Here is a 12924-nt window from a genome sequence, read left to right as displayed (position 1 = left end):
ATTCTTTGCACAGAGGCAACCCTCATGCTCAGGGTATGCTCAGTATATAACTGAGTCAGATTTGAAGGTTTCAAAAGTTTCAAGCATGGCCTCTGATACCTTTTAGCTGAAAGACCCTAAGTAAGTTATTTAACTCTTCAATTCTCCAGACTACTCTTTATGATTGTAATTTACAGAGCTGGGATGGGTTTGCATTGGAGGAGTTTTTTCATCAGGAATTTTCTATACCAATGAAATCCATGCATGTACACTTTCTAGCTGCCCAATCCCACAGAAGCCTCTAGAACTCCTGGATGGGAACAAACAGAAAGCATGGACTTATCCTATTTATTTATTTTGCAAAGCAATTGGGGTTAAGCGACTTGTTCAGGAACTCAGGTCTTCCTGACTCCAGGGCTGGTGCTCTATCTACTTCACCACCCAGTTTCCCTTGTGAATTTAATTAATTCAAGGCTCACTGCTAGACTTTTACACATTTGGGCTGGTTACTTTAGGCCTGCCCTGATTTCTTTGAGCAGACAGTTGTCCCTCCAATTTCTTGGCCACATCATTTGATAAAGTCCCATCCAGCCTTCATTCTATGATCCCATGATTTATGCATATTGAATACAACACTCTCTTTGTGAGAAATGGGCTGTAACTCTGCCTGGGAGTGGGAGAGAGAAAAAGGGAGACAGCAATGTTAAAGGAAGGAAGAAGGATGGGGGTGGTGTATTAGTGTAGATGAAATTAAGCTCTCTCATTAGCACTGAAATTTTTCCAGTCCCGGTTCTTGGGATAGCCTTGCTACAAATATCTTGGCACACCCCATGATAAGACTTACTGCATGGCTCAGCACTTACACGAATGTGAGAAAGGAGACAGAATGCCAGAAACAGCTGCTTGTAGGTGGGACTTCTCAAGCAGGCGAGAGAGATCAATTACTCATTCATTCAAGCTGGGTTTTAATCCAGCTAGGGTGTTTATAATTTCTGCTAAAACCTAGTACTGTAAGTGTTCAGAATCCCCTAGTCTTTCCTTAAAAAGGAAGAATAGATGGCATTTTATATATAGCACTTAAACTTTCCAAAGCTCTTTCCATGTTATCTCGATTGAGATAGGTACTATTCTTGTCCCCTTTTTAGAGATGAGAAAAGTAAGGTTGAATGATTTGCTCTGAAGCATCCTCTTGACCTTGAGGGCAGCACTTACCCATTATGCTATGAACATGGTCCAAATCTTAAATGATGTGACCTATTCTGATAAGGATGGACAGAGCCTCACACCTGCCTCTGGATTCTTGCTCAGATAGGAGGTCAGTCCTACCTTCTTTAGGCACAGGAAACTCATCCATCCTTACAAACGGCTACCTCCTGGGGTTAACAAGGACAAGGTCTGCTCTGTGGAGTGATTCCCATGTTCTACATGGAGGAAAAAAACAAAAACTCTTCATTGCCTCTAGCTCCATCTGAGGAATGTGTGCTGCTAGACGGGTGGAAAGGGAGGGAGCTGGCTGGAGTAGAGGGCAGATGGCACAGAGTAAGGTAAAATACCTGGAAAAATAACTGAAAAACATTTGGGCAAATAGCTCATTTATCTATGAAAAAACACACTTCAACCTTTTTTTAATCAGATTTTATTGAATTAGAATCTGTGCTCAAGATGAATTCTCAATGTGTGCGTAGTGAAGAGATATCAATGTCTGGCCATTTCGCAACTGAATGGGCTAGCAAGGCTTCCGAGGGTTCTCTTCTGGAAGGCTGTTACAAAGCTAGGCTGTTTTTTTTTTTTCAGGGTGAATTACTTTCTGCATAAAAATAACTCACATGATGTAGCACTCTCCCAAAGGGAAGTGCTCCCACCCAGAGAATTATCTGACTCCTAACCCACCCTGAGGGGCCCCAGCTGCTCTTACACCACATGCATTTTAGAAATCTGATTTAATTCCAAAACAAAACAAACAGAAAGAGTGGACTGAGTAGAATTGTCTTGAATTTTTTTCCTCTAAGTAAAATTTTTATACTTTTCCTCCAGCAAAGTTCTTTTGAAGGAAAAGGGAAAGGGAAAAACAATAAACAACAACAAAACAGCTCCACTAAGGGAGGAGGAGAGTAGATATCTTAAAGTTTCAAGTAGCTGAATATATAAGAACAAAGGTTACTGGGATATTCTCTTTACTCTTTGAAATGATGCCCTCTGCCTTCCCCTAACTCCCTTCTCTTTTCCATTCTTCCTTAAAGAATACTGGTCCCCCCAGCAATCTACCCACCTTCATCTTAGATAGTAGTACTGAAAGGGGTCCCTAAGGATGATCTATTTCTGCTCCCTTTATTTTACAGACAAGGAAACTGGAGGTCAGAATTTGAAAATATTTGACCAAGATCATACAACTATTTAAGAGCAGAGTCAAAACTTGATCTCAGGTCTCCAGATCTTGGATCCAGTGGCTTTTGTTTAATTATACTGCATTCTATGATGGAACTTTTGATGACCCTCTTCAGTTTTCCCAGAAGTATATTTGGAGTGGGACGGCAACTCTGAAATGATCTAATCCAGTGGTCAAAAGAGGGGCATCCCTGTGGGCTGCACGGTGACTTAGAACATCACATATTAACATTGTCTGTGTTTTAATGTATTTTTGTGATTTCCCATGGACATTTCAATCTGTTATGGGCAGAGTTGCTAGCCACAATGCATGTTTTTGACATTTCTGATTTAGTTTAATCTTTTCATTTTATACAAGGAAACTAAGGCTCACAGAGATTAAGCCACTTGCCTGATGTCACACACATGTGGCAGAGCCAGGATGTGAAACCTTAGGTGACTGAGGTCTAGTACCGAGCCTTGCTGAATGCTACTTTCCTTGTTTATGAAATGAACCCCATGAAAAGGGCACCTCCCCCTTTGTTTTAACCTTAAAATAAAAGGAATTGTATGATGCAGAAGAAAATCCTTCCTATGTGGGAGCATATGAGAGTATTCTATATGTGCCTTTTGTAGCTTGGTCCAGGATGAACCACTGGGACTTTCTGAAGGAGATATTCCAAAACCCTAATGACTTCAGTGTATTTTTTTGTGGACTTTGCAGCAGCATTGAGTAGAATGCCCTTAAAGAACTCTAGCCTTTCTATTTCACCATCCTCAGTCTCCAATCATTTGAATGATGTTCTGGGACCAAGGGTTCCAAATGATTAATGTATTGTATTAATGTGTGAACACTTGACAATATGCAATGCAAGAATAGACACATTACAGATACATGTAATATCTATCTATAGAATCTGAACAGAGATATAAAATAAATTAGGCTCATCTGGGGTTTGTCTCCTGTCACAGTACAAGCACATCATATGAAGGAATGATATGATATCAAAAAGCAAAAGGAAGATGGAGAGTTACCAGAAAGATGGGAACTCCGGATGGAGAGATTTTTTTTGACAACAAATAAGTGGTCACACTGCAAAAGGGCTATCACCTGGGTGCAGCTCAGAAAGCTACTGGAAGCAAGAGGTGAAAGATGAAAGAGTACTGGATGATAACCATTTTGCCCAACCTATTTTCTGGTGAGTGGCCAGTGGCTCTGGTGAGTTTCCATAATATGGACCCTCAAGAAGTCCCAGATTTTGGGTAGCAAGATTCTCTAATTTCACTTGTCAGATGGACATATTGACTGTCCACCCCTCTTTTTTAGGAGGCAGCTCCAGCAAGATTCAGAATGTGAGTAGGGTAGGGCTTTCCTTGCAAGGTGTCTTCCATGCTTTAAGATCAGGAAGAAAAGATAATAATTCCATCTCTGGTCCTCTTCACCAAACTGAGTTCCAGATACCCGAACTGCAGAGCTTCCATGGGTATATACCACATGTATATGAATTTGGTACACTATCTGTTCGCTATAATCCCCTTGCCTTTGATGATCAGCAGAAAAATTTTAATGTATAGCTTTGGTTTTTCTCTCCATCTTTCATCCCTTTTTCCTCCCTTGAGATCTCTCTAAACAAATGATGGATTAAATAAGTCCAAGTAGAACTAACTAAATAGTTAGTTCAATTGCTCTAACTGATCAATAGAACAAGTCCTTTAGTAATTACCTTGAAGAAAAGATAACTTTGAGGTTAATACATTGGCCTCTTCCTTCATCCTGGAAAACAGAGGCCTGAAGGATATCATTTACTCCCTTTTTTCTCACACATTTCCTACTTTGCCTGGGAAAATTTCATATTAGGAAGCCAAATAAAAAATACACAGAAAAAATGTTAATTGCCTATTATGAATAAAGCCTTTCTTGCCTACTTAGATTCTTGGCTGGGAATAATAGAAATCAGCCAAGAATTGGAATGCTACCTTGGGTGACCACACCTTTAACTTAGGGTGACCACTTCTACAGAAGTATGAATCTAAGAGTTATTATGGAGGCAGAAGGAACTTGGGGACAAAGAGGAAAGAAAAAGGGCAGGATTACCTATTTATGAATTACAGGGTTAGAAGTCCTTAAATTACTTTATCTGGGTTCTTTGAATGAATTCCCGCCAATACTGGGAGCTCAATTACATGTCCAAACCAGTCAAATTCTAGCTGGTTTGGTAAAAGTGGCCACCCTTATGTAAAGGTGTAGTTCTTTAAATTTATGTGTATGTGTGTGTGTTTTTATTTTGTCACATTTCTTATCTTTCACTCCAGCTCATGCTTGCTCAGAAAAATCACCTTCATTCTGCCATTTTCCGCTTGGAAGGGGGCAGGAGATGGGAGGGCAGCTCATTGGGCAACTCGTGCCCTTCCAACTTGACTTTGATGAGGTGGTTGGCCAGGGCAAACTCCTCATCATCCAGCATTCCATCCTTATCAATGTCTGCCAGCTTCCAGATCTTGCCCAGCACGGTGTTGGGCAGCTTGGAACGTACCATCTCCTTTTTAGCATTGGCACCTGTGATTTTGCCATCCACTGGGGACAGGGTATAGAAGATTTCATCGTACATAGGCTTGTCCCTGGCCACCACCCATTCAGCATCATCAATGCCCTCACCAGCTCCTTCCCCATAGCCATGTCCAAAGGGGCCGTGTAAGGTACCCTCAAAAGCTCCTCCCTTCACCATCTGGACCGGCCGCTGGGTCTCTTCCTGGCGCACCAGCACCATAAGCTGGGCAATGTCATGAGCCAGCATGTCCTCCACCACCTCCAGCAACTTGTTCTTCAGGGGCTGGAATTTGGTAAAGTCTTGGGCCTGTAGTTGGTCCTGAGAAGGGGAAGACAAGAAAGAGAAAGACAAAATGAATAGTGTTATTCCCTCTGATTAAGATAATCTTGGCCTCCCAAAGACCACAGAGTGCTTACATATATGTTATATCATGAATCTGCATAATATACCTTTGAAATAGTTAAATAGCCCTTCCATTTTTTTAAATAATGCAAATTTCAATAAATGCAAAGACAGTTTTCAACATTCCCCCTTGCAAAACCTTGTGTTCCAATTTTTTCTCCTTCCCTTTCCCTGACTCCTTCCCCTAGACTGCAAGTAATTCAAGATGTTAAAAATGTGTAGCTCTTCAATACATATTTCCACAATTATGATGTTGCACAAGAAAAAATAGATCAAAAAAGGAAAATAATGAGAAAGAAAACAAAAAGCAAGCAAACAATAATAATAAAGGTGAAAATACTATGTGGTGAGAGTTCCACAGAACTCTCTGGATGCAGATGGCTGTTTTCATCACAAATCTATTGGAACTGGCCTGAATCACCTCATTGTTGAAAAGTCACATCCATCAGAATTGATCACATAATTTTGTTGTTGCTGTGCACAATGTTCTCTTGGTTCTACTTGCTTCACTTAGCATTAGCTCTTGTAAATCTCTCCAAGCTCTCTCTGAAATCAGCCTACTGATTGTTTTTTATAGAGCAATATAACATTCAAATACCATAACTTATTCAACCATTCTCCAACTGATGGGCATCCACTAAGCTTCCAGTTCCTTAGCATTACAAAAAGCATCCCCTCCATTTTGTCTCCATTACAGATGAGGAAATTGAGGCACAAGAAGACTGAATTAGAGCAATTTGTATCGTCACAGAATATAGTAAATAATGGTGATGGTAAATTTTTGTGATCTTTGATAAGTCACATAACAGCTTTGGGTCTCAGTTTCCTTCTCGTAAAATGGTAGAGGAATGGGTGAGCTGGATGATTTCTAAGTTCCCTTTCAAAACTAAATTTGTGATCCTGTAGGAAGAGATGTTTCTTAAATCTCAGAGCTCTAATATTCTTTGACATCTACTCTTGCCCCAAGAGCACCATAAAAGTCAATAGAATCTAAAGAACTCAGGAGTTCAAAGATCCTTTTTTCCCTCCTCCACAATGATCTAAAAAGGTTTTACATTTACCTGTCACCTTAAGAAGTCCTGAGTAAAGAGTAGTCTACTTGACTTTGTCCTCCCTGACTTCAGCTAAGAGGCAGTGATAAAATGAAAGCTTACAACTCCTGTTCTGGCTGTCAGCCCAATACATATGTAAGTATGCATGTCATCTTAGGCCACTAGGAAGATATCACCATCAGGAAAATAGTCACAATGTGATGAAAATCCAGGAAAATTTTAAGAGGTGCTGCCACATTTTGAGAACAGGTGTTACCTTGGACATTCCTAACTTAGCTCTCCTGGGGCCTGGCTAATAAAATGTGATAGGAACAGCTAATGTGATTTCATTTACCAAAAGGCAGAGGTTTAGCCCCAATGATAATTAAAATAACTGAGCTGGATTAGAGGGTTTCCTTTATCCCATCTAGCTGGAGTTACTCAATTCAATTCAATAAGCACTTCAACCTAACTCAGTCCAATGTTTGCCTCATTCAAATCAAACTTTCCACTTGTCTGACTTCCTCATGTTCTCTAATCAGTGAGTAAACAGAGGTTTCCAGCAATATAAGTGATTCTTTCCAGGTTGAGTCTTGTGGCAGCTGCTTTCACCAAAATCTCTTATTAAATCCTAACCAATACCTGGAAATGAGTTCATTCAACAGGCAGACATCTAGTCCTTCCGTATACTATGAAAACTTTTCAGGAGAACTATATTCTTTTTGCCATGTATACAACAGTCTTGTATAAAAATGAACATGAAGAGCAGAACTGTAGGAGCTGCAAGTTCCAAGCTCAGTGATATACTGATGGCCCAAAAGCTTTTATAATTCCACCCACTTCACAATGAGCTATGATTTCAACACTAAGATACTGAGAAACAAGTTGCTATCTGAAAAAAGTCTGGGAATATTAGGCTTCACAAATATATTAAAGTCCATGGATACTCACACCTACTTAAGTGTTAGAATTCTCAGAAATCCCCAAAATGGTACAGACTATTGCCTTCAAGATTAAAAAAATTCAGTATAGTGCTGTATAGCCTTAATTTATAAAGTTGGCTTTCTAATTCTATGTTCAAGCTCCTTCCGTGAAACCCTGCTAATTTTTGTTTTTTTTATATCTAATCTTCCCTATATAATCTCAGTAATACTTTCAATACTTTTTTTTTTTTGTCCTAGAGCTGGAATCCAGTTATGCTGGCTCTGGTGGATCCCTCACACTGGCTATTCACACAAAGCTTCCAAGGATATTCTCTACTTACCTGCATCTTCTTCAGGTTGGGGAAGTCCCCAGGTGAGATCTGGTGCTCCCGCTCAATCCGTCCATAAATCTCTCCCAAATTATTCACTAGCTCCTTCTTCTTGTTGTCTTTCCCAAACACAGATGGCATCTCCTTCTTTAGAGAGCTGATGATATAGGCATGGACCTAAGAAGCAAGAGAGATTGAAGCCCATTGATCAAAGAGAATGAAGACTGACACACTCTCTGTCTGTGTGTCTGTGTCTGTGTCTGTCTTGTCTCTCTCTCTCTCTCTCTCTATTTCTCTCAATCATTCTTACCATCACTTTCTAAACATTCTCTTCTAACAACCAATTGTTTTCTTTATCCCCTGTTCTCATATCTTTTCATGATTCCAAATAGGACAAGGGATGGAGCCAGTGGGTGAATGCATTGTTTGCCTGACAAGGCAAGGCAACAAGCTGGAGGCCATCACTCCAACAATATTCAATGGCTCTTGTGGTGAAGGTTCCCCAAACCAGGACTCTTTGACCCACTCTCCTACATAATTTTCTCAACCCATTCCCTTCCCCAAGGTCCCCAAGGGATAGGACGTGCCTTGGCCAGCCGGGCCCTCTTGATAAGGTCATTGAGCTTCCGAAGGGCTGCGTTCCTGGGTAGGCTCTGGATATCTCTGAAGAGGTCCTGCTCTTCAGCCTCAAAGAGCTTGCGGTTATCTGGGATGAGCAGCGGGTGGGACCAAAAGGAGCCGATATAGACCCGGATGACTTCGGGGGTATTGACGATCTTTCCTAGGGACCACATGAGGGCCCCGTACACTCTCATGAGCTGCTGCGTCTCAATCTGGTCAGCCTTGTTCAATACTACTCTCATTTTATCTTCATGATTCTTCAGGGCCTTGATAACTTCAGAGAATTCATCAGAGATATCCAGTTTGTGAGCATCAAAGAGCAGGATGATGCGATCCACACGTTCTGCAAACCATTCCAAGACTGCGGCAAAGTCATAACCTGTGGGATTGGGACGGGTTAAGAGAGAAGAACAGAAAGGTTTGTCTAACATTGGGGAAAAGTCCAAAATGGTACAATCCAAGCAAAAGTTTAGCCTGTTGGGCCTGGAGTCAGGATGGCCGAAAGCATAAAACTCCTTTCCAGTGGGCCTAGATTTGTATACTGATCTGAAAACCTTCCAAGAGAAGAACAAAGGATGAGGCGATGGAAGAGACCAACTAATCAAAATTTTTTATTTTACAGATGAGAAAGGGGAGTGACTAGGAGGGGATTTGAAGCCAGGTCCTCTGTCCCTAGGCAATGTTCCTTCTCTTATACCACTTTACCCCCAACTCTGTATTAAACTACTAGAGAGAGAGAGAGAGAGAGAGACTGAATCTTTGAAATTATCCAGGAAAATATTTGTTCATTCAACAAACACTCATTTATGATGATAGCTTAGGATTATGTTGTACTTTACAGTCACAAAGACCCTGAAGTATAAGGAGCTTATGTATTTAGATGGACCCTGGCATTTAACTGAAGAGTTATCTTAAAAAGTGATCAGCCCAGGGTACTGAAAAACCTGGTGACTTGTAATTGCATGAACCTATTCAGAGGCAACTAGATAACATACTGGGCCTGGAGTCAAGAAAATCTGAGTTCAAATCCAGCCTCAGACACTCACTAGCTATGTGATTTGGGGCAAGTCATTTAACCCTGTTTGCCTCAGTTTCCTCATCTATAAAATGAGCTGGAGAAAGAAATGTCAACCCACTCTACTCTATTTGCCAAGAAAACCCCAATTGGGGTCACAAATAATAGGACACAACTGAACTACAAGGGAAAAAAGAGATGCTATTGTTACCGGATATAGAATCTTAACATGGGGTCTGCAACATTTTTTAAAACATTTTGATAACTGCATTTTGATATAAGTAGTTTCCTCTGTGATCCTATATATTTTATGTCTTTAACAACATTATACAGGAGTCTAGATTACCAAAGGAGTTCATGATACCAAAAAGATTAAGAATTCTGTTACAGAAGATACATTAATTTCTTATGTCCACCAACCCCAGTGAAACAGGGACATTTCCTAATGTACACAGCAAAGAAACTTATGCAAAAAATTTGTTATTGGAGGCTTTTTGTTCTAATGTTAGATGCTACATGATAATCAATCCTTTCTAGATTCTAGTGCTCTGATCATAGTGAGCTTGGCTTAAAGAGACCCCAAGCAAGCGAGTGAGTGCTCTGCCAGCACTGAAAATTCCTTCAATCTGAGAAAAATCAAAAATGGAAAAAAGAAATTAAGGTCAAAACCTTTGGGCAAGGTTGAGGCCTGAGGATGAATCTTGATTCTTCTAGCTATTACTGCATAGCACTAGCCTGATATTATCACAAAGGTGGGAACTGTGTCTCTCTATATCTTCCCTAAAAGACAATAAATATCTTTCGATTGGTGGAGCCAGGGGCAGAGGAGATGACATACCCCAAAGGATCAAAACATGTTCCTATCACTGGCTGACACATCATGTCAATAAAAGAGGCTGGCAGAAGCTGTTTCTGCCTGCAGACAGGCTGAAGGAGGCAAAGTAGGGGTTCAGATGCTGCCTTGCAGCCTTGGAGGCTCACAGAGTCCTGTCTCTCATTAGGAAGCTTTCCTGGCTCATCCTGCCCAGATCATCCGTAATGGTTATTGTTCAGACAGTACCGACTCTGATAGCCCCACACAGACCTGCTTTGTCTCCAGCTGTCACTCCCCAGCCAGCAATATCGAGAGAGTCTTAGGAGCCCAGGAGCATTTTTTCCCCCTGCTGGTTTGTTTCCGGGTATATAAAAACTCCCGGGGCCTTTCTGTATATACTTCAAGCAGGAGTCAAAATATTATCCTCATTTAGGGAAGAGATGTTTCAGAAGCAAAATGAGAATGCTAGCTCTTCAGAAGTCCCTCAGAGATCATTAATGATTTCAAAGAAGCTGTGAGAACTCCAAGTGACACAAGAAAGAAATATTCTATCTGAGGATTAAGGAACTCCCAGAGGAGGAAACTCCTTCTCTCATGCAAATTGGCACCCTTTCTTCAGTTTCTAGCAAGACAGTTATCTGGGGTATGGAAGAGTTAAATAATTTGCCTGGAGTCGCAAAAATTAAAAAGCAGAACTAGAAGCTGAACCTGGCAAGCCTCTTCTGAGTATTTCTTTATCCACTATGGCTGCTTGATAAGAAGAATAAAATTAAAATAAAATGAAAATAAGAGATGGGTTAGTCAATTGTTTTTCTTTTTTTGTTTTGGTAAGGTAATCTGGGGTTCAATGAATTGTTTGGAGTCACACAGTCAATTGCTTCCAAATTATTAAATTGTCAGTATGATTATTTACTCAGCAATGGTACAAATAAGGGCTTGATGTATAGTTTTGTTGATTTCCAGATTTATGAAGGTAAAAAATATTAATACAGATTAAATATGAATTTTTTGGGGAAGAATCAGTTACTATATGGCTGAATAAAATGTTTCCAGATTACATAATCTCTGGATAGTTTTTGATAGTATGGTATCCAGTTACGCATTTATATGTATGCATATGTATGAATATATATGCATTTACTGAATGCCTTCCAGAACAGCAAAAATCACAGAATCTTAGAGCTGGAAGGATTAAATTCAGTGAACTTTAGTTCTTCTCATTTATTTTTTGAGTCACAGTGGCTAAAGTATTTGACTTGGAGTAAGAAAGACTTAAATTGGAATCCTACCTGAGAAAGTGTTCTCATCTTTGAAACAAGGATAATAAATAATAATAACTGTAGCAGCTACTTCTGGGGGCTGCTGTTGGGATTAAATGAGATAGTATATGTCTAAAATGCATTGTGAATTTTAAAAACTTACATAAATCAATAATTATTATTATTTTTCAGATAAGCACACTGAGGCCCAGAGACATAAAGTGACTTAACTATCATGAATTTACTGTTGGAAAGAAACTTAGAGGTCATCAAAGCTAATACACTTATTTTACAGATGAGGAGACTAAGACACAGAAAAATTGAGTGACTTGCCTCAATCAGTTACCAATACAATTGATAACATTTATATGTCACATTAATGTTTGCAAAAAACAAAACAACAACAAAAACCCAAAAGGACATAACAACAACAACAAAACCCACTTCAACATTTATAAAGGGTGACCCAAAAGTCTCAGTATAGGTTCTTTAAATTTTTTTAAAGTTTAAACTACAGAGACTTTTGAGATGTCTTATATAATGCTTTTATATTTGCAACACACACATTTATAATTGTACACACACATAAACATATATATGAACAATGCACACAACACACACACCCCCTGCAGTGTACAACACATGCACATGAAGCAGTGCATACATATGTGAACACATATGTGCATCTAAATACACACAAGAATGTGCACATACTGCAGGACATATACACACACAAACATATAATGTGCAGTGCATAACATATATGTGCAGTGCATATACATATGTGTATACACACACATGAACACATTCGCATAATACAATGCACACGAGAACACACACACGGACAGTGTATAGCAATATACATGCACACAGTGCACATACACACATGTGTGCATATATGTATGTAAGCATGAATATAATACATAAGAATGCATGCCCACATTGCAGTGTACAATACATGCAAACTATACATAGTATATGAACACATACACATAAGAATATACGTGTGATGAATATCTGTGCATGTGTGTGTGTGTACATGGCACACACGAGAATACACATTACATTGCAGTGTACCACACATTTACATGCATACAAAGTAGATGCATATGTACAAATATATACACACATATATGAATGTATGCATCACAATGCATACATTATATGCACAGTGCATAACACCTACATGCAATGCATGTACATGTGTGTTCATACATATATGAACACACTCATAGAACACAATGCACATGAGAATATATACATATGGACAGTGTACAGTAAGATACATCCATACAGTGCACATACACACGTGTGCAGAACAAGCACACAAACATGCATATAGTACCCAAGAATGCATGCACCTATGTGCAGTGTATAGCACACACACACACAACACATGCACACAAGAATATACATGTGTGCAGTGTGATACATACATGTATGTGTGTGTGCATATGGCAGACATTACATTGCAGTGTACCACACCTTTACATATATACAGTGTAGAAACATATGTACAAATGTATACACACATATATGAATGTATACATCACAATACATATATTATATGTGCAGTGTACAACTCATATATACAATATATCCATGAATATGTATATACATGCATGCATAACATATATA

General features: G+C 39.5%; 1 protein-coding gene across 1 annotated transcript in view; it reads right to left on the bottom strand.

The window, feature by feature from the left end:
- Positions 1-1881: 1881 nt before the first annotated feature.
- Positions 1882-12924, bottom strand: part of EHD3 (EH domain containing 3) — a 55968-nt gene continuing 44925 nt past the window's right edge. The window contains exons 4-6 of the mRNA XM_051976115.1: positions 8165-8577; positions 7590-7754; positions 1882-5210 (exon numbers count right to left, since the gene is read on the bottom strand). Coding sequence (XP_051832075.1) covers positions 4683-5210; positions 7590-7754; positions 8165-8577 — 1106 coding nt within the window. The 3' untranslated portion in view covers positions 1882-4682. The remainder of the gene's footprint in view (positions 5211-7589; positions 7755-8164; positions 8578-12924) is intronic.

The sequence above is a fragment of the Antechinus flavipes genome, chromosome 2 (genome assembly GCF_016432865.1).
Source record: "Antechinus flavipes isolate AdamAnt ecotype Samford, QLD, Australia chromosome 2, AdamAnt_v2, whole genome shotgun sequence".
Taxonomy (NCBI): domain Eukaryota; kingdom Metazoa; phylum Chordata; class Mammalia; order Dasyuromorphia; family Dasyuridae; genus Antechinus; species Antechinus flavipes.
This window is presented reverse-complemented; position numbering and strand designations above follow the sequence as displayed.